The sequence below is a fragment of the Stylophora pistillata genome, chromosome 4 (genome assembly GCF_964205215.1).
Source record: "Stylophora pistillata chromosome 4, jaStyPist1.2, whole genome shotgun sequence".
NCBI classification, from domain to species: Eukaryota; Metazoa; Cnidaria; class Anthozoa; order Scleractinia; family Pocilloporidae; genus Stylophora; species Stylophora pistillata.
Window position 1 is genome coordinate 40,141,052 of NC_142522.1, and position 26,557 is coordinate 40,167,608.

At 38.1% G+C, this 26,557-nt stretch overlaps 2 protein-coding genes and 1 long non-coding RNA gene across 11 annotated transcripts in view; 2 read left to right on the forward strand and 1 right to left on the reverse strand.

Annotated features, from left to right (window-relative positions):
• Positions 1-25,335, reverse strand: part of LOC111330045 (uncharacterized) — a 31,864-nt gene extending 6,529 nt beyond the window's left edge. Inside the window, exons 1-3 of one of the 6 annotated variants that reach the window (XR_016000460.1) lie at positions 24,907-25,335; positions 23,988-24,047; positions 21,264-22,441 (exon numbers count right to left, since the gene is read on the reverse strand). This is a non-coding gene — a long non-coding RNA (uncharacterized LOC111330045). Of the gene's footprint in view, positions 1-2,683; positions 2,846-3,418; positions 3,577-21,263; positions 22,442-23,987; positions 24,048-24,376 lie in introns of those variants that run through there. The other 5 variants (XR_016000464.1, XR_016000462.1, XR_002694771.2 and 2 more) reach the window with 5 other exon arrangements.
• LOC111330044 (uncharacterized) lies at positions 589-5,898 on the forward strand. Its single transcript, XM_022934835.2, has 2 exons — positions 589-1,161; positions 4,370-5,898. Exons 1-2 carry the CDS (start codon positions 1,086-1,088, stop codon positions 5,191-5,193), a joined length of 900 nt encoding a protein of 299 aa, XP_022790570.2. The 5' UTR covers positions 589-1,085; the 3' UTR covers positions 5,194-5,898.
• LOC111330043 (uncharacterized) lies at positions 7,476-19,606 on the forward strand. 4 transcript variants are annotated; one of them, XM_022934832.2, is made up of 4 exons: positions 7,476-7,861; positions 9,210-9,368; positions 17,025-17,168; positions 17,505-19,606. In XM_022934832.2, the coding sequence occupies exons 1-4, from the start codon at positions 7,795-7,797 to the stop codon at positions 18,308-18,310; spliced, it is 1,176 nt and encodes a 391-aa protein (XP_022790567.2). In that variant the 5' UTR covers positions 7,476-7,794; the 3' UTR covers positions 18,311-19,606. The 4 variants fall into 4 exon arrangements, with proteins under 4 accessions (XP_022790567.2, XP_022790565.2, XP_022790566.2 ...); XM_022934830.2 differs by lacking the exon at positions 7,476-7,861 and adding an exon at positions 8,515-8,920; XM_022934831.2 differs by lacking the exon at positions 7,476-7,861 and adding an exon at positions 8,529-8,920 and having other exon boundaries at positions 9,210-9,356.
• Positions 25,336-26,557: the final 1,222 nt, after the last annotated feature.

The window sequence follows — 26,557 nt, forward strand, 5'->3', positions numbered from 1 at the left end:
TTATGAATTAAATTTATCAGGCTTTGCTGCGCTTCTTAAATATTTTCATCTGATACACACTGACACGTTTCAAAGTGCTGATAAAACTAATGGCTTTAATGAAACAATTAAATTTTATTCGGTATGTAAGCTGAAAGATAAATTAAATTTTCTAAGGCAAAAGGTGCTGCGAATCTTTTATTAACTTAGCGTGACGGATTTTAGTTGAGAAATCCATTCAATACAAATGTTCCGTTTTTGTAATCTTTTCCTTTTGTTTCATCTAAAGTAAATTGACGTTCGGAGAACGGAATTAAAAAAAAAATCAGGTCAAATACTAAGGGTTGTTTTTCCTGAGCCGTTCAATATTTTTACGACACAAATCGATCACTCCCAGACCACAAGGCGTGCTACCAAAACCACGAGATACCAAATTGTAACGAACGAAACCGGATTCGTATTGCGGTGTAATCTGGCATTAATATTTACTTCAGCTGCAAGGGGACTCACTTAAGCCTCCATTTAACAAGTTTCATTAAAGCTATACCCTTAATTCAATGTTAAAATTACACTCTGAAGTCAAAAGAATACCTATTACACAGATGATTTACTTTGTTTTCTCATGGAAATTTTCTCTATCAAGCAGTGTTCTGTGGACGAGATTTACACACACGAACGCGATTCACACGCGTTTGCTTGTTTAGGAAAAGTTTGCTCGGCGAGAATTGTAATTACAATCGAAGTCACTTTGTTGGTAATCTTTATAATCAAGTTCGGCTTCAATTTCCTCTCTTTACCAAATAACTCACAAATCAGTTTCGACCAGTTCATTAGCATGAAACAATCTGCCTTTCGAACGACAACCAATGAGATGCGAGCAGTGAACTCAAGTTTGCGTATAGAAAAACTCGAATAAATTTTCATTACAGTAACATTTGTTCACCCCGACTGATTGAAATAAATTTGATAGCCAGCTTGAAACTGCCTTCAAACTCTTCCGAGAGCTCAAGAGTCAACACTTCGCCATTGAAACGCCAATGTTTTACAACTTTGACGGTTCATCGACAACAAGCCAGGAAAGCAGATCATAATCAGTCCAAAATCGTATGAAAATCATGCCGAAATCCTTCCTGGTTCGAGTCCGCAAGGGGCTTGCAGAAATCTCTCACAGCGCGCCTAAAGGTTTGAAATGAATATTTTTGTGTTTTATGTATGTTAGTTTTTACCAATGTTGCTAAAACCAAAACTTTCTTTGTCCGTTATTGAGTTACAACCCTGCATTAGATTTAAGGGTAATGCAGTATTTTCCAGTTTTGGGGCGGGCTTAGAGCAGTATTACTTCGCTTCTTTCACTGGAAGTATGCTCCACCCTAAGATCAGTAGAAAACTTATTCATGTGATTCCTCAAGAAGCTAAGCCTCGGGATAATGTTGGGTTTTTTTTTCTTCATAGCAATCAAAATGTGAAGAGTTTTGGTCACACTCTAATCACTTCTTCTTCAAATATTCCATTAAACGAAAAGGTTGAAGAGTATATGCTATGCGTACACTAACATTTTTCATGAACAAAGCCTTTCATCAAAAAAATTTGGGGCTCGGCGCAACATGATAAAGAGAGATTGGAAAAAGAAAACTTTCACATGTAATGTGACAAAAAGAAGCCGATGTCAGATATCTTATGCCTTCCTTACTTTCCCTCCTTTCAGTGCACTAAATAATTCATGGCCCTGCTTTATAAAGTTTTCGTATTCCTTTTCAATTGGGTCTTTGTTTGGTTTACACCCAGCTGAGAGAACTGAAGAAATTTGATTTCCTTTAGAAATTTGATTTCCTCCAAAATCACAGTTTTGAACGTTCAGTCGAAAAGCTCATTTGGTTCAGGGCCGGATATGAGATGTTCGCCTTTCAGCCGGCGCTTAAGCAAACAAAACAGAAAAGAAAGGTGAAAAGTGTCTCTTATCTGTAGGACAATAGATGGCTTCACAAAGCACATAAAGCCGATTTCGTATTTGTGCTGCCTTCGTGGGAAGGGATCCGGTTGTATTGAGGATTTCAACCCGCAGGAGGGCTATATAAGGACGATATTTACCGGTTGAAATGAGATGAACTTAGGTTATGCAGAATTTATAAGCTACCTAAAAGAAAACATGAATTTTTACCAGCTCTTCTTGAGCGAGAAGCGGAAAACATTTTACGGCTGATTTGAAGATACGAGTTCGTTCAATTTACTTCCAATGAAGTTAATCTGCATAATGAGTTAACTCCACTGAGTAAATAGTCAGTGATTAAAGGGGAAACATGTACTCAGTTCACCTGCTCCATTCATATCGTAACCGACAATTATTCAATCTCAAACTTTCTTTATCGCTCGAGTGATATTGCGCACGAGGTTTCAAGAAGCGCTTGTTACGTTAATACATTTCATCTTTTGAAGTGTTTAAATCAGATCGTATTTTAGATTCTATTGCCAGAACAGACGGAAAGTTCAATTTTATATGTCATCGGGAAACTAACGACTCTCCAAGCTTGCTATGAATGAAAAAAAAAGTCGGGATTTGTTTTAAAGATATTTTATGCTCTATTCAAAATTACACAGGAAACATGATCAAATAGACGAAAGTAAGAAAACTACTGGCTAAGATGTTTATCGCATTCCTTCTTTTGATAATGAAGAAAACTCCGATCAGAAACAAAACTCTCTTCACCTCCTTTGGCTCCTTTTAAGAACTTCTTTTTAGGGAAATATTTCTTTGATTGCCCTTTCTTTCGTCTTGATTAGAATACCTTCTCGAAATTCGTCCATGGGGCCTGGCTTGGTGTTCTTTCACGTTTCTTGTGTTAAATGATTCTGCAAGACGTTAAAGTCGCTGAAATTCATCGCAAAAATTCAAATAAATCGAAAAAAACAACCCACAGAAGTTAGAAGAAATTTTCGGGTTAAAAACTTCCTCTTTGCGCAAAATGTCACCATAAGAAATCGTTGTTGGATAAACACTAGAACAGTCGCTAACACTCAACGAGAGAAAACTAATACTAAACATAAATAACTTTGAAAGCAACTTCCTACTTGTCTTCCCGATTTTTCCGGAGTGCATTTCAAACAGTCACTTTCCTATGATATGTTCAGATTTAATGTGAATTTGTCTTCTGAAGGCTAGAACTTTTAAGCTTCCGCTCTCTTATATTCTGCGTTTTTAATTTAGAGCATATCTGGAAAAATAAACAGATTTTTCTTTTTTGCTTTCATTATCACAAATGAATAAATCTGTTTATAGTGGATTCTCATATTCAGCTCAGTTCTTTAGGAGGTCTCAGAAACATATGGAAACGGATTTGAAGGAATCAGACTTGAACAACTTCAGACAATTTGTTCAGATTACAGGACATGAATTGTGAAACTCGATTGTTTTCCGTTGTGTAGACCATAACGTCTCTCTTACCTTGATTATTCCGTTATTTTCCCATATTTTTATCCAAAATAACGTGTGACTGCCTTTTTTCTAGTTTTCTTTCGTCATGAACACTTTCCACCTGATACTGAAGCTTGAAAAAAACGACGTGTTCGAATCAAGCGATTTTTATCTTTAGAATAAGCGATTTCTATTTCATCCGTTATCTCTTATGAAAAGGAGCTAATTACTCAGGAAAGTGCGTGGTGTGAAGAAATTGTTTGGCTTTTGGTAAACAAAATCGTTTATTTATAGTAGGTTCTTTCCCGGAAACGCGAGGTACTTTGTCTGAAAATACTTTTTTGGGAGGAAAAGTTTTCTAATTCAGAAAATTTGCGACACACTAATAGGCGCATAAACTATACTTGTTTGTTACACTTAAAGTTGATGATTCTCCGAAAATGACATTTGAAACTAAGAAGAATTTTGAAAAATAAGACAACAAGAAAAAAAAGAAACTCGTCAGACAGCCAGAAATCGTGTAAATAACACGCTTTATCGATACCGCGCCAGGTTAGGTATAACCATTGCACCATACTCAATCGCAAACCAGAGACAAGGTTACAAATTTACCTTGGTAGCTTAGGGCATAAATAAGGCGGTGGCTTCCTACTGAGTTGCAAATTTATTGTCTGAAAAAAATTATAGTTGGGGGCCTCTTGTTAACGATAGCTGGTGGTTTACTATTTCCTATTAAAGGAGTTAATTTATTTGCCGTCATCAACTTTAAAAGTCAAACTTGCATCTTATATCAGGTGGAAATCAGTAAATTCATTAATGGGAAAAAGCGATAAATCGATTTCGGCATCCTTAAAGGTCTAACCTCCGCAGCCCACCTAAACTTTCTGGATGCAGAATAATGGCTCCGTTCATGCACAAACTAATTCATTAGAATCACCTCCTATTTATATTTAACGTTAAGAAATTTTTATCCTTTCTCAGAACTCAAGATTCACGAAAGTCATGTTCCACTCATTATTCCGAAGTCAAACGAACAATGGCTATTGGAACAAAGAGCTTCAGTAATTGTAAACGCATCTAGTCAAAGGATCGGTCATCCACCCGAAAGTAAATCATGCACCAAGGACATGAAACACTTATTTAGCCATGAAGATAAGCTTTTCGAGGGAAACGATAAAACGCGTGCGTATCGTGAAAACGAGTCTCAGAAGTCCGACTGTCATGACACATACGCGTGCAATACGTGTCAGAAAATGTTTTGCACGCCGCACGGTTTGGAGGTGCACGTGCGACGATCTCATGCGGGGAATCGACCGTACGGCTGCTCCACGTGCGGAAAAACATTTAGTCATTACGTGAGCCTAGCGCAACACAGGAAGACGCATTCAACTGTTAAAATATTCGAATGCAAGACTTGCGGGAAACATTTCAAGCGCTCCTCCACCTTATCTACGCACATGCTGATCCACGCTGATATCAGGCCTTTTTCTTGTGATTACTGCGGGAAGAGATTCCATCAGAAGTCAGACATGAAAAAGCACATGCTCGTTCACACGGGCGAGAAGCCTCATAAGTGTCGCCAGTGCGGCAAGTGCTTCAGTCAATCTTCTAATCTCATTACGCACAGCCGTAAGCATCTGGGATTTAAACCTTTCGCTTGTCCTACGTGCAGCAGAGCTTTCTATCGTAAAGTGGACTTAAGGAGGCACAGCCACGTTCATCGACTCAGTTACCCCAGCAACGGTAAAACTTTCGGAGAGCTATGCTTAAATCAGACCTTACTTATTTCTACGTCGCCTAATTGAAGAACTAGACAGTAACTAGTTCAGATCTCCAGTAATTTGACCGTACTTTGGGATACTGATGCAACAAGAGTGTCATTACTTCGGAACAGTTGCCTTGATTGGCTTGTTAAGAAGGAGTTTTAGTCTGATAACATTTTACTTAAAGTATAGTAGTATTATCGCTATGCCTATGGCTTAGTAAATATGACTTTAATATCACAGTTTTCTTCGAGAAACTTGAAACAAAAACCCAGGACGTTTTCTTTACATGTAGAACTTTCCCAATTTGTGAGCTGTTAACGAAAACGAATAAGCACAGAAAATTCCCATGGCTTGGCCCTTTGAAATAGATAACTAATAAGTAACTCGCGCTGCTAATGCAATGTTTTCCTTAATTCAATTAAATACAAAAATTATGTGTTGAGAAATAGAATTCCATGTTAACTTCACCCGTGGTCATCACGTGCCGCAACGAGTTAAAACAAATTGACCTGCGTTTAAGCTTACGCAATTTTTTACATTAAAAACGTGACATACATTCAACCAATCAAAATTATAACATAACCAAAGTAAAGCGCGCGCTCTGATTGGTCAATTTAGCGTCCCCCATTTGCCCATGGGTGTACGCTGCTGACGTGAGCAAATGCAAAGACTATTTTTCCGCGCGCGCTTGTTTTTTCTGGTCACGTAAGATTTGTTAAATAAACGGGAACTCTTTAGCTACAATGTATCAATGTTATGTTATAAAACAAATGGTAAACACCACAGCGTACACTATTGAGTTATGGATGCACTTGGGAGGTTTGCTAAGCACTCAAGAAGCTAGAGTCGCTCTCGGCTATCGCCTCGAGCGACTCTTACGCTTCTTTCGTGCTTAGCAACCTCCCGCGTGCATCCATAACTCAATAGTGTACGCTGTGGTGTTTACCATTTGTTAATTATAACATAACCAAAGTAAAGCGCGCGCTCTGATTGGTCAATTTAGCGTCCCCCATTTGCCCATGGGTGTACGCTGCTGACGTGAGCAAATGCAAAGACTATTTTTCCGCGCGCGCTTGTTTTTTCTGTTCGCGTCAGATTTGTTAAATAAACGGGAACTCTTTAGATACAAGTAAATATATGAAGCTCATATATTTTGAACTGCGGTATTAGATGCATATGGTGAACGATCCTGGCAGTAGATAGCGCTATTTAAGCAATAGCGAAAATCAGACTTGAAAAAAATCAGGCCTGTACGGGATTCGAACCACTGACCTCTGCGATACTAGTGCAGCGCTCTACCAATTGAGCTAACAAGCCAACTGGGAGTAGGCCGTTAAGTTGATTCGTTATAAACCCGTGAAAGTGATAAATCAGTTACAAGTAAATATATGAAGCTCATATATTTTGAACTGCGGTATTAGATACATATGGTGAACGATCCTCGCAGCAGATAGCGCTATTTAAGCAATAGCGAAAATCAGACCTGAAAAAAAAAATCAGGCCTGTACGGGATTCGAACCACTGACCTCTGCGATACTAGTGCAGCGCTCTACCAATTGAGCTAACATGAGCTTCATATATTTACTTGTATCTGATTTATTACTTTCACGGGTTTATTACGAATCAACTTAACAACCTGCTCCCAGTTGGCTTGTTAGCTCAATTGGTAGAGCGCTGCACTAGTATCGCAGAGGTCAGTGGTTCGAATCCCGTACAGGCCTGATTTTTTTTTTCAGGTCTGATTTTCGCTATTGCTTAAATAGCGCTATCTACTGCGAGGATCGTTCACCATATGTATCTAATACCGCAGTTCAAAATATATGAGCTTCATATATTTACTTGTATCTGATTTATCACTTTCACGGGTTTATTACGAATCAACTTAACGGCCTGCTCCCAGTTGGCTTGTTAGCTCAATTGGTAGAGCGCTGCACTAGTATCGCAGAGGTCTGTGGTTCGAATCCCGTACAGGCCTGATTTTTTTCAGGTCTGATTTTCGCTATTGCTTAAATAGCGCTATCTACTGCGAGGATCGATCACCATATGGGAACTCTTTAGCTACAATGTATCAATGTTATGTTATAAAACAAATGGTAAACACCACAGCGTACACTATTGAGTTATGGATGCACTTGGGAGGTTTGCTAAGCACTCAAGAAGCTAGAGTCGCTCTCGGCTATCGCCTCGAGCGACTCTTACGCTTCTTTCGTGCTTAGCAACCTCCCGCGTGCATCCATAACTCAATAGTGTACGCTGTGGTGTTTACCATTTGTTAATTACTGGTGCTAATGTCAATGCCAATATCAAGTGATTCTTTTCTGAAAAAAATTGTGTCGCAAAATCATAATTAATCAACGAATCAGAAAACTAAGAATTGGAAAAAATGTCTGTGATAGATGACTCCGCTAACAAACTGGCAAAAAAAATATTTCCATATCTCTGCACATTTTTCCAGTTGATTGAATAACCGGACATCAGTATTAGCTAAAACGACTTTTTACCATAATTTAGTCGAAACCCGAGAAGATGAAATGCCTAATTGCCCTCAATTGTTTAAGCGCATTCGTGTAGCCCCCCGGCGTGTGAAAATGTATCGAGGGGAAGTTGAAATGTTAAGGGATGTGACTTGAATTCGTTTACATGTCGGTGAAATCTAGATGTCGAGTTCAAGTTTACGAACACTGGTACGTGACAACTTCCGCGCCAGGTGGGTGTCGCTAACAGAGGAAAGAAGGACTTATTTTGATTGCCGAGTGAATGTCTAGTTATTTTAAAAAGCACGTATCCTTCGTATCTGTCCATAAAGTAAAGAATGAAATCAAGAAAGAGATATTTCATAAATGAACAAAATGTTTGCCATGGACGCTAACCTTTATTTCTAGAAAGGTTACGATTTGTTGGGCATGGTACGTCGACGAATTGTTTCTGTCCCAATAAACAAATATTATCCACAGCTACTTCAGCTATCTTACTTGAAAATGTCGATAACCTTCAGGGTTGAAAGTTTTGTATAATGAAGCCTAGCTCTGTTCAAAGTAAATATTAAGAGTGTAAATGATTACGCATACCAGTTCTAATTACAGAGATTCGCAGTTTTGCTCCGCACGTAACGAGCACTGTTTAATTAGTTATAACTGGCAAGTGCCATTTTTTCCCCGATCTGCACAACTATGGAGCTCGCGCCGGCAAGTGCTAATTTATAATCGAGCAAAACAAACAAGCACTGTTTGAAAATGAAAATCGAAATGGGAGCACTAGGGGACATTTTGTTGGTCATATACAGTAATACAGACATGTGGGCGCGGTGAACTTCGGTTCAATCGCCAAGAGCACTTCGGGCTGATGTCATTCAGTGTGTGTGTATTTTAAGTAAATGGCAACTTCCCTTTAGAGTTTTCCAAACGCAAAGTTTACAAGCAGGTGGAGTTTGACAAAACCGCAGTTAATTTTGGAACATTTGCAAGATCGGGACACCTGCCCTTCAGCTTTGAGAAGAGGCTGGGGCGTTCAATCTTTATGTGTATCAAATATTTACGTATACATTTACCAATTGGATAAACAACCCTCGTAATACTCACAGCTCGCAACATCCGCTCCCTGCGCTCTGCACGCAAACTCCAAACGAGAACAACTTTACAAGACTCTGTCTTTCTGAAGCATTAACGACGAAAAATCAAAATGCCAAGAGCTTTTCTCGTGCGCATGAAGCCTACTGCAGTTTCCAGCGATGCTTCCCACCAGGGTGTTGAAAAGAGAAATAAACAAGGTAAATACCTGGTTGTGATTTTTCGGTTGGGTTTTCTTTGTTATGATTTGTGCATTTCCAGTCAACTTCTTTCCGGTACCCGTAAACGTTATGCATCAAAGATTCCATTTTCTACCTCGCTTCTGAGCAGATTATGTACTTGATGGCAACACAGGCGAGCTATTCGAGATTGCTTCGAGAATCCCTCTGTTCAGCCCTAATCCAAAGTTTGATTTATCTTAACGAAATTCCATGATTTAGATATTTGGGTTTAAGTAGTATGCCTATCCTGTTTTGTCTGGTATTTTAGGAAAACAAAATTCCTCCGTGCTAAGTTATGAGATCAGTTGTGGTTCTCCCGCTACAGAGAGCGACGAAGAGGCGATTCTCCCACAACAAACTTCCAAAGATGACTGTTATTCACCGAATACGTCTAACAACAACAAGGACCTCAAAGGTACTTTTCGAGGTAATATTTTTGTTTTTATAATCCTTCTAGTTGTTTTAATTTCAGGTGATCTTCCGGTTCTAGACAGAAAAATATTTTCGGCGCAACCGCTTTCACATCAGAACGCGTAAATTAAGGTTTTAAAATTTTGACAAATTCAACTGATGTGTGACAAACTCAATATCTTGCCTCTCGCATCGTTCTCTTTTCCTAATACCAAAGGGTATTCCTCAAAGATATTTTCGCTTTAAAGCCCTCCGAATTGACAAAAATCACTCTGTGTTTGAGGATATCGGGAAAATCATTAGCAAGGTAATCGCTTCCTTTGATTTCAAGGCTAAAATTTAACGTTTATTCACGACTGGTGGCCATAATTTATGTGTCGAATTTACCGTTTTGATGGCTTTTTCCTCACTTTCCCTTAGTATCATTAAGAACGAATATTTTCATGTCATTCTTTCACTTAGTTTTTTGACTGTTAGGGCGCAAAACTTCGAAATTCATAAGCGTTTTTATTGGTGTGATTCCGTTAAAAAAATTATCAATTTTCAAAGTTATGCTATTGAATTAAAATCTAATTTTGCGCGCTCAACAAAATGTTTAAATCTCCATGTCTTAATAGAATTCCAGCGTAGTCATTTTGTTCGCTTTCAAAGTTAATTTAGGACAGAAAAGGGTAATTAATTGAGATTCGAATTTATCAAATTACGATTCAAGCAAAATTGGTGTGTTTTTTCCAGAAATTAGTAAATTTAAGCCATTCCAAGTTAAAATATTTTTAAGAGTTCTCTTAAAAACTACTTACTTTTCTTAGTTAAAATTAAGAATATGTCTGTGAACGTACTGTTTGAGGTTTTGGGTGGTTGGAAAGACAACTCTATAAGCTGGCTGAATAGAGAACCTGCTATCTGGTTTAAAAACCTTTTTAAAAGAGATTGCGCAACTTTTATAATTTTTTAGTCCGGTGGCCACACCTAAGAAACATCTGCTTCGTCCCTGAAAATTTCTGAAAATATGCTTATTTCATTTTATTCTTGAATCATAGTTATAATTTCAATAAAACAGTATTTTAAATTTCTGTTAATCAGCATTAGATTCGTCTCCTTGACAGCTAACAGTATGAGCTCCTCTGAAAATCACCTTGGGTGTTAAAAACGAGTATTTGCTAAACTCTGGAGACTACAGATGTTAACGAGTATAACATGCATATCCTTTGTTTTCGGTCAGTCGTAATGAGAACGATTCTTAAAATCATGTTTTGACCAAGAATTCTGAACAGATTATCCAAACTCTAATGCAAGTGGATTGAACAGAAAGGCGCCATGGTGCAATTTTACCCTCGCTTTTCAAGCAGATTGTTATGGCAGAAAATCAGGAAGACATAAACAGGTTTCACTCACAGTCAGTTTAGATGCGTTGAATTGTAGTACTGAGCCATTTAGAGTAGGTAAGAGTCGTATTTTCTAGCAGAGATCCTAATATTGGAGATCTTTATTTATTATCAAGATTTTAGTATTAGCAAGTCAGTTAGAGCAACAGGATTGGATTTGGAAAAACGAATCTTTGTTAAACTTAAAAGCACCTGTATAAAAAGTGACCATTTTGCTTTGAAACGCCCTGGGATATGCTTTGGTGACAATGCAATGCAATGAAATGCAATGCAATGCTGCCTGACAGTTGCAATTTTGCAAATCTGTTGTTGGTCCAAATGAGAACAACTTGATGTTAATCGCTTATGCACACCTTGGCTCGTTTCTTTATTTTAGCCGCTAGATGTGATTTTGATTGTGTATAACTTCCAAGCGCATTCTTTTTGGAATAATTCATTTACAATTAAATAACGCACTCGAAAAAGAATTTGTTTACTTCTAAGGAAGAAATTTCCTTTCCCACACACCTCCTCGACATACAATGTGAGTTATCAGTTGGCTTTGAAATAGCAGCATAGACTAAAATATAGAGGCAAATGACTTACGACATTCTTTTCGTTCTGGCGTAACATTACTGTAATGTTGCCTCAGTCAGTATTAAAGCTGGAATACGTCTTGCTAAATGTTTTGGTGGGAAACCTTCTAGAGGAAAGTGAACTAAAAATGCCTTGCGTAAGGTTTAAACAGAGTTTCCGTAATGTTTTCTTTAGCCCGGAAATTTTTAACTTGTAATCTTTAAACCGCTGAGCAGAGTAAATATAAGGTGTGTATTTCGTGCAAAATGTTTTGCGAGACTGGCTAAATCAACTTCTCCTCAAGGTTACACTGGAAACAACGGATTACATTCAATCACACCTCAAACTGAGCCTTATTCAGGAATCACACTGATTTTTCTACTGAGTCCCGTCCACTTACGAACAAAGTATATTCCACACGAATAACTTTGTGCTGGCATCAATTGGATATGTTTCGACCTCTCTCTTTTCTGAATGCTTCATTTTAATTCGATTTGAAACAAATTCTATGTCCCTTTTCTTTTTTAGACTTACTTCTTCCAGATTTGTACACTGACATCCTGTTTAGGTGATGGTTTCTGATGATCATTGTGTACTAATTTCTCAAGTTTTTTTTTAACATGAAGTGAGTGTTTTGAATTTTTTTTTCTTTCTTATAATGTTTACAGAATGCAAAATTACTAAACTGAGAATGCAAATTATTTTAGTATTGGATTTAACTTATGTCAATCACTTTGTTTTGTTCATTTATTATCTAATGTAGGATACCCTGTTAATGCTGGCGGCATATTGTCAAACGGCTTTCCTAAAAGCGTTTTATTGGCTGCGAGCCATTTTGCAGCATGACGTTGCTATTAATCAGTCTTGCTCAGATTTCATTTTGGATTTCCAAGCTTTCAAAGTCAGGATTTCCACAAACAATGCGCACAATCTTGGTAGTATTTCGTATCGATGAGTTTTCTTTGCTCAGGCGCTTAGATATAAAGTTTTCCACGAGCACGTCATTTCACGAGGCCTTAAGGCAAAACCATTTGATACAAAATTAATGACGTTTCTGACATTTACAAAGGCCTAAAGAAAGTTAATAGCAGATATTCCTTCGTTCAACAATTTTCGATGCCATCGAACTCAGTAACAGTTCGTCAACAGAATAGTTTTCTCGTGAGGATAAACCCCGCAAATTGGAACTTGGAAATTTATGTATTTTCTACTGTCTTCTGTAACGTACCTCAAATCATAAATCGTTCATTCAAACAATGGCAACGATCATGCTTTTAAGTTAAGGGTAGGCTTTCCTGCTTGTTTGACTAAAACGAAATTTTGTTTCAAAACGTAAGAAATACTTTGTAGAAATCTTTATTAAAGTGATTTTTTTTCGCGAAATTTCCATGATTCTCGGCATGTGCTAATCCATCGACAAACACGTCTTAAGAAATTCGATTCTATTTAGCACCTGTTCTGACGTTAGCAAAAACACATTTGAAATCTTTCCAGCTAATCATGAAAAATTCTCGGGGATTGGGGGGGGGGGGTATTTTGGAGCTGCTTTCGGAATTTAAGGTGATATTGACAATAACTTTTCCGTAGTTCAGATACCAGGATTTTGATAAAAAGTTTAAAACCACATCAGTTAAATTTCTGCACTATATTATCCTAATAGAATTTAATAATCTGTGTTTTTGAGAGTTGCGAACTGTTAACAAAGCAAGTATTTTAGTAATAATCCAAAGTCACAGAGAGAGACTTTACCAAATATATTTAGATTTAACCATGTATCAAAATTAATAATTGCATTTGAAGTAGAGGCAAATTTCTGCTCTGTGCGCACTTTCCTTCTTTGATGTACCTATTCAATCTCAGCAATTATTAATGCATGTTTTGTCCAACCTTAGTTGAGTAAATAAAATATTTAAACTCCCGCGATCTATTCCTAGTTTCTTCATAATAGATTGGTAAAAATTCACGGTCTACAGCAAATAAATCTGGTCTCAATTTCTGAAAACAACGATGCAAGTTTTGTTGGAATTAAGTTCCAGTAGAGCTTTAAACGGATTGAAATTGGAACCGTTAATTTTTATATATCGACGCGTCAAGACGAGCGTCACGGGTGTACATGAATCTCATCTTCGAGTGGATAACGCCCCAATGCAACACTTTATCGATAACAACATTTAAACAGCAAAAAGCGAATAATTTCGATAACTTTTTCCCTCTAGTACATCTAATTCCAACGACTCAGTGTCACGTTAGTTTCAAGATAGAACTTTTCCATTTCAGAGGGTCAATATAAAGAAAGAATAGTCTAAGCAAAATCTTCTCAAACTATACGGAGCAATCTCTTAAAAATGTGCATTCTAAAATTTCTTTCCCGGAATATCGTATTTCATCTTAACTATAGAATTATTTTGTTTTATTTTCTTCATTATGGCGCAAGATAAAACTTTAATTAGATTCTTTTGAATAAACAGGTTCTCCTAGTGAGTCCGTGAGTATTTTATTGAAGGTTGCCGTCAGCGCTAGTTCTGCCCAATTATGTGACGCCGTATGAGTGTGAATTCCCTTCAATAGTCGCTGGTGTCCACACTGGACCACACCCTGTTATAAAAGCCCAATTGATGTTAAGTCTTGCTCAAAGTAGCAGTGTCATTTCGTGTTCCGGTCGCTACATATTCGTTAGCTATGCCGAAATCCTTCCTCATAAGACCTCAAGTTTCATCGAAGGTGGAAAATGAAGGTGCAATCTACAGGGAATACAAAGATGGTAGGAAACTTTCCCCGGGATTTTTTCCCGGGGAGCATAACTAATGTAAGCTGTTGGCTTTACCGATCACAGAGGAAATCGAAGGCATATGTACATTTATTTTTCTTCACGACATTCTCTTTAATTTCGCGAAAGGTGTTCTCGAGATTCTCCAAGTGTTGAGAGTGGTCGATGTTTCGATTTTACAGCTTTGAATTCACGAAAAAGCATCTACGCATCGGGCCTTTGTTCGTACAAATCACATAGAATAACACTCAAAAGACAAAAACCCACTTTTTAAAAATTTGGTGCCTTAGCAATCTTTAAAAAACGGATGTTGTGCTTCAACACAATTTCATCTTTGGCTAAACATCTTTTTCTAATACATGCAGAGATAGGTTATACCTGGCTAAAAGAAACTAAGATAACGTTTCCTGAAAGAATGGTAAATCCAAAGGCATTGGAAAATCGTTAAAAAAAATCATAACTCGTTTACGTGTCAAGCCAATGGCCCATGGAATTAGCAGAGTTTTTTTGTCATTTCATATAGTCAGTATTACTATATTTAAAATTATTTTTCTATGTCTTCTTAAATCAAAAAACTACTTTTGCCTATTTTCTTTTTTTTTTTTTTCCCACAGAGTTTTATTCATTTTAAACACTTTCAGTTACTTTCTTGAAGTTAAAGATTCTGAAACGAAAATAAGGGATCCCTTATCACAGCGGCAAATGTGTGTACTGATAATGACATTAGTAAACACATTATCACTCAAGTGAAACTCTCCAATTCTTAAACCCCACGTCCGACTACGATCGATAAGTCTTCGTTTAAAATTTAATTCAAGATAAGAAAGCGTTTCATGATCCTTTCAGAAGAAGCGAATATTTGTTTGTTCATAAAGTCCTATTAGAGAAGACTCAAAAGAAAACATCACACGCGGTAAACAATGAGCTGTTCCTAAACATTTTTTCATGCGCGTTGTAGCATATTTTAAGGGAAATAAACACAATAGCCTCTATTGCAACTAAATGGTAAGCTTCACTCTCGGAAACTGTTCGCATCTGGAACAGATAATGTCCGCGTGCAAATGTATCCGTGCATATTTTCGGGCCAAATAGAGATTAATGTTTAATATCTCCATGCGAATCTAAACTTGTGGATATTTTCCTTCTCAGCGGCTCGCGCGTTTCAACTCTTTTCCTTCAGTTACGTTATTCTCTGATCATAGAAAAATATCACTGCATATTTCCTATTCTGCCACTTCGTCTTTCCTATTCTGCCACTTCGTGTTTTCTACCGGTTCATTCCGGAAGTAATCTCTTTGAACCTAAAGGTTAAGTTGATTCGTTTTTAGTGCGACAAAAACTTTGTGATCTTCTTTCTTCGTTTATCACTGTTTGATTTTTGTCTCGACTGAGAGTTTAGTTTCTGGGATGATGATCAGATTAAAGAAACTCTCATTCTAACAAAACAAGCTAAACATCAAATTATTCGTACCTTTCCAAGAAGTTTCTTTAAATCACATCATGACTGATATGAAAGGGCTATTTTACTCAGAGATCTTGATTGAAACGCAGTGATTCACAGAGCTTTTTCCTAAATTTGTTTCACTTCTAATCACCATAAACCTCAGCTTCTATGTAGCATAAAATCCGCGTGGAAACAGCCCCACTCGAGTAAGTTTATCTAAGTATTTGCCAGTAGGCAATAATGAGACAAGTTAGTGACAGCTTGAAACCTGGGGTTAATTGATACCTGTTAAGGGGGCGAGACCCGAGTGTGGTAGGAACGAGTGAATTTGTGAAAACGGAGCGGCGTTGCACTTCACAAAAAACCCGTTGTGGTTTCGCTTATTTTCAGTATTATTACCTTGAATCCGCAGCTAAAATAGTCGTTTTTTTTTCATTTATCTGGCGATGTCTTTCTTTGATGATCTATAAAAAAAGAACTGCTCCCAAATTCGCGAGATACCCTAGCCGGAAGATTGAACAATGTTCTCCATATTTTTGTTCCAAATTCTTGGATTTTCTCTATGAAATTTCAAGAAAATTTCAAGTTTCCCTCTTTTTGTAGCAATAGGAATCTTTGTTATAATTTAAATATATCAACAAAGTTGAAGTGGTAAATTGGCCACCGTAACGATTACAAAAGCTGACGTTTCGAGCGTTAGCCCTTCGTCGTCGCTCTGACGAAGGCCGGCTAACGCTCGAAACGTCAGCTTTTGTAATCGTTACGGTGGCCAATTTACCACTTCAACTTTGTTGATATATTTAAATTATTTCGTTACTCCCACCGACGCAGCCCCAAACAGTTTCTTTCGAAACTTTCAGCCTTTATTCATTGGAATCTTTGTTATATTACTAGTTTAATTCACGAGTCTCCTTCCCAAAATTGGGTTCAGTTGTTGGCGAAAGCAACTGAAGTATTGCTTAGTTATCAATCCGGAATCTGTATACTCGCCTCATGACTAACTATGAAGCAATATAGATTTTCATATATTTGGGCCTATACGGGTCTATAAACCGGGACAGGGAAAGCGGAAGGGGATTTCATCTGAACATTTTCGGTGTCTCTGCAGAAATTCTTTCTTGCCAGTCGTGATACATTAGTCAGTGCACAGAAGAACCATATTACTTCTAATCTTAGAAATCAACGTCTGTTTGTTGACCCATTAATGCGCACCAAGCGTTTCTCCTAGACATATTTATCAGCCATGTGTAGACAATAGGTCTGTGCATTATTCTTATATTATTCTTGTAAATAATATGCTCTGTAGATATAATTGATAATTTTAGCCAGTATTGTATCGTAAATATTCATGCATTTCAACCTTATTAGGTTGCCATGTGATTTTTTAATAAAGCTATCTATCTATCTCTCAGATCAGGGCCCAGTTGTTCAGGGGCCGATTAGCGCTGACATAGGGTTAAATTTTAATCCAGGTTTCTTTATTTCACTATATAACTCATTTTTATCATTCTTATGTTTTAGATGGAAGTGACTCTGATGAGCATGCGCATGATGCAGATTACAAGGAAAACCCGGATGATGAGTCGAGCTCAGAGGAAGACACAGATGATGGGAACAGTAGCCATAGCAGCCAGTCACAAGGCAGATATCCAACTTATTCCACAGGTGAAATAAAAATTACAACATCTTATTGAATTATGACAGAAAGAATGCAAAAGAGAGGATTTCAAAGTACTTCGCAATGCTCTTTCTTTTCTGTTTAAACTTTACTGAGTTTTCTGATGCGAATCCCCATCCAGTTGAAACCGAAAAAGGATAACGAAGCGTGGTCATGCTGACATATGAACAGAAGAAAGAATCAATTTATCTAACCGTAACCCTTTTCTCTAGACATTTTCTAGACTATTTCCTTACTAAATCTCATGATAACTCAAACAAAACGTCATGATTAATGATTGATCTGATTGACTGACAGTCCCAATATTCTTTATTCACTTTAAGCTATACCTATTGGATCTAGTGTAAGATTTCTTCCAACATTCTCCTCTTCCTCCGCGAAAGGACATGAGGGCCCACATTTGAAATTCACACAGTTCCCTCTGTGGAACTGCCGGCAGCAGCCCAACAGTGGACTCGACCCATTTGCACGGTGGATGCAGCAATGGACGGAGATGAGAAGGCTTCAAAGCGATCCATCTGCCGGCTTGTATCGATTCTACAATGCGCTGAAGACCCAGGAAGGACCAAAGTACGAAATAAATAATAAAACAGACGAGGGGCTTCAGAAAGAAAATGGCTGCTTACTAAACTGCGAAAGCGGCGCTGACTCGAACGGTGTTGCAAAAAAAGACAAGTTTAAGATGCCTGAGTCAACAACAAGACAGTTGTACAACTGTCAAGTGTGTGATAAGGTATTCAACAACTCCATCAGCTTAAAACAACACATGATAGTGCATTCCAACAAGAAGCCATTCCAATGTAGGGTTTGCGGTAAAAGCTTCAAGCGCTCCTCGACATTATCGACCCACATGTTGATTCATTCGGACACGCGTCCGTTTGAGTGTCAATTTTGTGGCAAGAAATTTCATCAGAAGTCTGATATGAAGAAGCATACGTACATCCATACAGGAGAGAAGCCGCATCAGTGCAACTTTTGCGGAAAGTCGTTTAGCCAGTCGTCAAATCTGATCACCCATTGTCGGAAACACAAGGGCTTTCAACCATTCTCCTGCGATGACTGCGGCGTGTCCTTCATGCGAAAAGTTGATTTAAGAAGACACATGTACATCCACGAGCTGGAAAATTGAAACGCTTGTTGTTTTCAGCAATGACATCATCCATATTGTACCGAAACTGTAAATGTGCCGCGTCCCATTTCACATGAAACTTTCAAGGGCTTTCTATATCGGTCAATATGGAAAAATATATTTTGATATAGCCAGCAGAAAAGAGGCGAACATGACATTGTTGAAGCTGTAAAAAAGAACATACTTTTCCAGATGAGAAAATCGTTCCTCAGTTGGAGCCTGAACCAAAATCTTCGTTATAGTGCAATGTCAGTTGTTCGCTGGAGAGAATTGGCCATTTTTGTTGACAAAAACACATTAGTCTTTCTTTATCGTTCAGTGCGCTTGACTTCTCAGAAACAGTACACCCTTGAGAACAATGGAATACGTAAAGTTTGCCATCAAAGAAACATTAAAGAAACAGACACGCAAGCATTCTGTCATGTTGGTTTTGTGCCAGATCGGTCACGGTAGAAAAGTGGACTTACATTCCAGTTTCGAAAGCAGGAACACTCCAAACAACATCATTAGAATTCATCCTAAACTATGAAGCTCATTTGTAAGAAAAATCTATACCTCACGAGGATTTAAATTAGTAGAGAGATTTAACATTGTGTTCAAGTGAAACGTGAGCAGCAAGAGTGACCAAGTGACCTTGTTTTTCCCGCCATTTTTCAAGTTTGCTGGTTGCGCTTTGCCGTTTCTGCGTGAAAGTAACTTGTTTTGCGTTTGCTGCATACGTAAGATTTTCTTCACTTTTTCCATCACAGAGTAAAAGTTAATTGAACACCAAAACTATTTTTTGTAAGTCATACAAGGACGCCTTCAAATTCACCATGACGTAAGCTCACGCAAAACTAAACCAGCAGGGTTCACGCTATTTTACGTGAAACGTGAAAGGACAAGCTGACGTGAAAGGACAAGCTGACGTGAAAGGACAAGCTGACGTTTGCTTTTTCGCTTAAATCCGGTGCCAAATCTCTGTTTTTGTCTCATTAGGATGCTTTAATGTCCATGTAGAAGAACAGCCTACAATCTTTTAAGCTTAGGTTACTTATATTCCAAGCAAGGGGCATAAAATACACAGCATATCTTTTAAACAGCATAAAAGTAACAATATTTATATCAATGTTTGTAATTTTACATTTTTAAGGAAGAGTAGAGTTTTTTTTAGCAAAGTTTTATGATATTATTTATTAATACAACAATTTAGGTAAATTTAGTTAAAATTGTATAATTTTTGTCTCAACGTAAATCTATGATGATCTTATGAGTGCCAGCGTTGAAAATTCTCAGTAAAGCCGCTTTTCTCGCCAATCTCATCGTAATTTTTGTGAAAAACTGTCTAATTGTTCATGCTAAGAAGTTTTTTCTTTCAGTAGTCCTAAGAGGGTCCACAATAGGTTTGGCGGGATGCGGGATTTGGCTATTTTTCGTGGTGATATTCGGGATATGAGCTCAAAACAGAAGCGGGATGCGGGAATTTTAACAACCAGCGGGAGCGGGATTTCCTTTTTTTAGGGGGGTGGGATTCGGGAATCGTAAGGGAAAAATAGCGGGATACGGGAATTTAGTTTTGTCTTCAAAAATTCATTAGCGTTGACTGAAAAAAAATGGTTCTTTCTTGAGTGTGTATACCGTCTTTGTAGTCAAGCTATGAGTGTCAAAGGAAGTGAAATCAGATACAATGTATATATACATTGTATCTGATTTATCATCACGGGTTTATTACGAATCAACTTAACGGCCTGCTCCCAGTTGGCTTGTTAGCTCAATTGGTAGAGCGCTGCACTAGTATCGCAGAGGTCAGTGGTTCGAATCCCGTGCAGGCCTGATTTTTTTCAGGTCTGATTTTCGATATTGCATAAATAGCGCTCCCTACTGCGAGGATCATGCATCATACGTAAAGGAAGTGAAGCCAGTCAAATTTTACCCATTATCACTTTTTTGTGTTCGTCTTTTCCGGTTTTACTATTTTCGCAGTTTTCGTCACTCGGAAAGAGGTATCAAATCACTGAGGTTAGAAGTCAAGATCCTACACTCATTCCTGTTTTGTTGACGGATTTGACCTTTTCTGCTTTTGCCTGGACGGACCTGTCGGACCTGGACGACCCTTTGGACTGAGCGTATGCCCGCACCAGCTGTATCAAGGTATTCACCACTCTGCATGAACGGAGACCACTGCATTAATTAAGTGTCAATATGCTTGGCTAAAATGGCTTGAGTCGGGTTTTGATTGTGTTAGAATTTTCTCTTTTGATTTCAGCAAAGCTTTTGATTCGGTCCCTCATGATATCCTCTGCTCTAAGTTGAAAACACTTGACATAAATCCATACGTGGCCTATTGGATTATTAGTTTTTGACAGAACAGGAAACAAAGAGTTGTTGTTGATGCCATTGTTACGGATTATTTAAATATCAATAGGGGTGTCCCTCAGGGGACAGTTTTAGGCCCTCTACTATTTTCTATTATGGTCAACGATATTGAGGCCCTTCTACTAAATCAGAATTTGCTTGTGAAATATGCTGATGATTTAACACTAAGTATTCCAGTAAAACCTCGGGCTAACAACGGCAATTCAGCAGCTGAGGAGGTCCGATCGATCGTCGGATGGACATCTGCTAACCGTATGCAACTAAACTTCAAGAAAACGTGGGAGATGCTTCTTAGAGACAAATCCACTAAGGCTTTACCTGCTCCTCTGGTTTCTACAGAGCGTAAACCATGTCTGAAGTTGTTGGGTGTAACTTTTCAATCTGATCCGTGTAACTGGGATTTACATTTTGATAATATTATATCGAAAGCCAGTAGTCGTCTGTACATCTTACGTGTTTGTAAATTCTATGAACTGCCGCTGGATCATCTTCATCTTCTTTTTATCAGTCTTATTCTACGTATATTTACATATGCTGTAGAAGTATGAGGCTGCGCGTATTATCATAAGTATCTGAGTCGCATAGACAGGCTGTTCAAGAGAGCTTTTGAGCTTGGTTACTGTAAAGAGCTTTTTTCCATTGAAAATACTATTATTCTGAAAGATAAGAAGTTGTGGGCCAAGATCACCGACAGCGATTTTACAACAGCTTTAGATGACCTTTTGCCACCAGAGCGACCAATGGTTACGCTACGTAAGAGGCGCCATAATTATATTCTCCCGCTTGTCAGAACTGAACGTTTCAATGAAGAGGAATTTTGTTAATAGATGTTTGTTCTCTTATTAGTTAATCAGTTAGTAATTTAGTTAGTTAATTAGTTTTATACTTGCTGAGTTCATATCATTGTAACTAAACACGTTTGTTGTTTAGAGTGCTTAATAAAGACTGTTATTATTTTTATTTCTACATGCAGTCGGAAAGATATACAAGGCTTTCTCCGTCCACGAGAAGCATGCAAAGTACGAAGACGAGCTTTGCAGTCTAAAAGATGCCGTTACTCTGCTAAAAGAAACGTTGCAATATCTTCGCCGAAACGACGCCTCGATTCGCGGTGAAATCCATAGCCTGCCGAGGTCCCTTAATGGACCACAGGGAAATGTAGCTGAGAAGAAAATAGAGTCTGTTTCATTGTTGCATTCTGACCTTTAGAGACTTTATGACTTGTTAGCGCCAATGGGTTATACTGAACCAACCTCCTGAGCTGCATGACATTAGATGTAGAGAACTGTCACTCTGGTCCATCAGAAATCACCTTTATGCACTGCCCTTGAATATGCCAGGAATTTCGGAAACGCTGTCAAGGAAAGTGTAAAGAAGACAACAAACTGGGCGGCATTTTATTATACCAACCCAAAGTCGTGGTATCCCGTTCCAGACTCATTGAAATTTCATTAGCACCACAACTTCCACCTGGGGTAAGAAGTGCCCAAGACGCCCAGCTTATGAGGGAATGGGCAGATACCTTTGGGGCCGCAGTTCGTCAATGAACCGTCCAACAAGAAACGACCATGGCTAGGGCTGGAACGCTCACTGATTTCTTGTACGAGAAAGAAGACATTGTGCTTGGGGAAAGCGTTGACCTAACAGGTGATTTCGGCCTTTCTGAAGAATATGATACAAGTAGCAGTGCGGAAGAAGAAGAAACCGAAGACCAAGTAGGAGAAGGATCTGGTGAAGCAAACTTCCTGCTTGGAAGGGTGTCCGCATTTCGTCGTGCTGTTAGATTTAATAGCAGGTTTATGTTTTCTTAAAATAGACCAGTGTGTTTATATACAATTTCCATGTCCTAAACTCATTTTAAACAATTGACAGAATTGGCTTCATCGCCTGATGGAAACTAGCAGCAAGGCAGTCGAATCTTCGTAAGACAGACAGATAACATCAATCTATCTAATTCCAAAAATACTGGACTTAAAGTATCGAGGTAAACATGTACCAATGCGAGGACCAAAAACTAATTAAGCAAAACAGAAAATAAAGTTATTGTCGCTAATTGTGACGTTGAGAACCTGGAACATTAAAACTGACAATTGATAGAAGGTAAGTCATAACGCCTATTTCAATGATCAAGCAAAACATGTCAATAATCTCGTAAAAAAATGGGGCGGGATCGGGATCCGAGCGTAAAAAGGGGCGGGATGGCGAGATTGAGAAGAGGAAAAGGCAGGAAAGCGGGATTTGAGAACCCCTATTGTGGACCCTCTCCTAAAACAGTGCAGTTTTGATCGTAAAATTGTTTTTAGTCTTGAGTAGATACTCAGTGCTTTCATCATTCATAAGTGTATCCAGTGCGAAAAAAGACATAACTGTGCATGTTTGGGATTTTACCTACCGTATTTAGACAGTTATATCACTGGTTTAGAGACAATACTTTTTCTAAACAAGCAACATATTTTAACATATGCTAAACTTGAAAGCCAATATAGGAAAGGTGATTCCAAATAGTTGTTTGTATGTTAAAGGCAACGTGATTTTTCGCTAGCCTCGAATTATTTAAGTTGCGCGTCACAAACTCACTTTTGCAAGGAATTTTTGGCCATCGCTACGTTCTTGTCACAAAAACTTCCATAAAAAGTAACCAAACGCAAACTATCGTTCCTATTCTGATAGAAATTGGCCGAAGGAGACTTTTTATTATAACAGCATCATTTGAGATTTTTAAGCTTTTGTTGTGGCTTTCGCTCCGCAGTTCAACAGATCTTTGATGACAGAGCTCTGATCCGAATACCTAACCCTTAAAAATACAAGATCTCAAAAAGGATTCTCCCAACTCATGGAAATAAATTCTCTCCTGTCTTTTTTTTATCATTTCTATATTCTCGTTACCATTTGTTTGACAAAATGCTTTAAACGTAAGATCAATGACATTCTTTAAGTCTAACGCACGGCATTCACGGAAAACAGCCTTAGTGTTATAGTATGTAGTTTTAATTTTAAATATCTTAGCGTATGTGATATGTATTTTTATAGGCTGATGAATTGATCGTAAATAAAGATTAAATAAATAAAGAAAACAAGTATCGATCTCTTTCAGAAGTGGTTAAGAACGTAGAAATAAAAGAGGAATTAGATTTAAGGGGTAAAGCCTAGAGGTGCTTTGTATGAGGAAGGAGGTATATTGTACGGATGAACTTGAAATAACAAATAACATCATCAGATCTTTTCATAGCTCTGAAGGCTGACTAATCGACCCTGCCCAGGAAAAAAGTTAGATTCAGCTGTTCCTGGTATACTGAATCAGCCAAATTGCGTCGGCACTCACCTAAGAAGGCTCGTCCACTTTCTGTTCTGTTCTGTTCCCGCCGGTGTCACATATATCAGGCTGAAAATGGGTGAAGCACTCTTAATCTTAGTATATATCAAAATTCAAGTATCTTTTTGGTCCAAAGTGGCAAAATGTATCAGAATTAAGGCTCAGAGTTTAGACTTCAGAATATCCCGAACAAAATTTAAAGAATAAAGCCCTTCCCTTTTTAGCCGAACAATCTTTCACGTTTCTCGCTTTCGTTTCGCAACTTGGTTTTTAATATTCGAAAACAAAATCTCCTGTTTCATACCTTCTATATCATTGCAAGGAAGGATAGGACTGTAATTTATAGGTATCAAGCCATAGTTATAGGCTATTGTTCTTGAGAAAGGTAATTGACCTACCTTTCTCATCTCACTCTCGTTTGTTCCCAATGCCTATTAAAGAACATTGTCCGCCATCTTGTTACGTTTTCTGGGAGACCGCTGACTTATAAAGAAGTTTGAGGGAAAACTCTTTAGGTAAATAATATTCTCTATCAGATTGAGGCAAATTTGAACAAATTTTGGTTTCTCTGAATATTGTGTTCTATCTATTTATCCATATATGCTTTGTGTCATGTAATTGTGCTTCAACATCACACAAGACACGTTTCAAAATGGAGGACGCTAACGATTCCACCTCTGAATATACAGCTCGAGAAGCAAAGGCTTATCTAGTTACTGAAGCACCTAGATATAAATCTACAAACATGTTCGTTTGTTCATGTTTGTACAATGGTAAAACTGCAACTTTGGGTTTTTTCAAGGCCCTGTTTACAAGCAAGGAGGGTAACCCCTGTGCTAGGGTTACCCTAGCAGGCGGGTCAAAGATAGCCCGGGTTTACAAGCAAAATTTCGCAGGTAGGGTTACCCTACCACCCGGGACAACTTACCTATGCTTGGTAACCGCACGCATTGTTATCAATGTTCAAAGGGTCTGGAAACAAGTAAAAAGTTGTCCCGGGTAGGCGAGTTATCCCCACCAGAGCGTTTACAAGGCAACTAGGGTTACCCTAGCGCTCAGCTAGGGTTACCCTAGTGCTAGGGTAACCCTAGCTGCCTTGTAAACACGTCGATGAAAAAAAGAAGAAATGTGGGAGCGTTAGGGTAACCCTCCTGCCAGGGTAACCCTAGCACTAGGGTTACCCTACCTGCTTGTAAACAGGTCCTAATATCACTACTGAAATATGAGTGTGATGGTTTTGTAGGACATGTGTTCTCGATTGAGATAAGATTTCTGTTAATTTATAGTCAAGTCTTCGCTGTTGAAAACTCAAATGCATGTTTACGTGGTTCTCTCGAGGTTATATGCGAGACTTTCATAATCTAGAGCACAACAAAACGACCTTTAGAAGGTTTACTTTGAGCGTTTATTAAGGCCGTAAAGACATGCTCTATAACCAAGTAAGCACATTCGGCCACACGCAAACGCTTAGCGATTGGCGTACACTGCATTAAAAACCACTTTCGAGTATTGTTAGTTGCAAAGGTTCGCTGCTGATTTCCCTTAAATGTTTTTCTTTTCACAAAACACGCCAAGTTTGACATGTTTTAAAAATTTCCGTACATTTTTCCGGCATTGTTTAACTTTTTGTTTTGTTTAGACAACAAAGTACGAGAAATATTTCTTCGGGTCCTAATTTCCCGTGAGCGTTTTAAGTGTTAACGAGTGGGTTCTTTGAAGTATTTTCTTCTGAATAAATGCCACTAGTTGTACTTAGTTGGAACGTGCGCGATACTTTCTATAAAAAAAAAAAGATAGTCTTCTTTGAATGCGGAAAACGTGAAATTTGTTTGCGAAAGCCCCGGTGTCCGTCAATAACAGAAAAATTGCCTTAAAATGCTTTTAAAACTTTGAATCAGTAATGATAGTGTTACATGTAAATCGAACAGTTTTTTGAAAAAGTCCATTAGTGTTTGGTAAGATCAGTTTCTGCCGAGAGAAAAGACTGAAATGGCTGACAATTATTTCGTGTTTTCTTTCAAGATGATTAAAACGACGACTGTGACACTCCGACTGTCTACAGGCCACTGCCCTAAATTTTACGGCATTGTTTGACTTTTTGTTTTGTCTAGATAACAAAACACTGGGAATTTCGTCGCGAATTTATTTGCCTTAAGCCTTTTAAGCCTTTTAGGTGTTAAAGGGTATTTCTTCTTTAAGAATTTTGTACCATTGGTGCGTTTTCTTTTTTCATTTTCATCGGTCCTATCCGGACTCTTTTTCAGAACTCGTATCTACTACCGTAAAAATTTTTGCAGGCCAAGTTCGTTTTGCAACCGCTCAATCCTCATGACTTTAAGATCTACAGATGGTCCGTTTGACTCCAGTTTTCTAAATTGTCTATCGAAATCTTTCATTGAATGCCCCAATTAAAAAAATGATAAGAAAAACGGTAGACAAGACGGCCCCCCTTTAACAAGAATTTTTACGCTTTTGATAAAAGTAATTACGCTAAACACACGGGTGTGCGGGTTTGCCCACGAATATAAAACACATGCCAAACACCGGCTTCATTCAAATTAACTTATCCATATACAGAT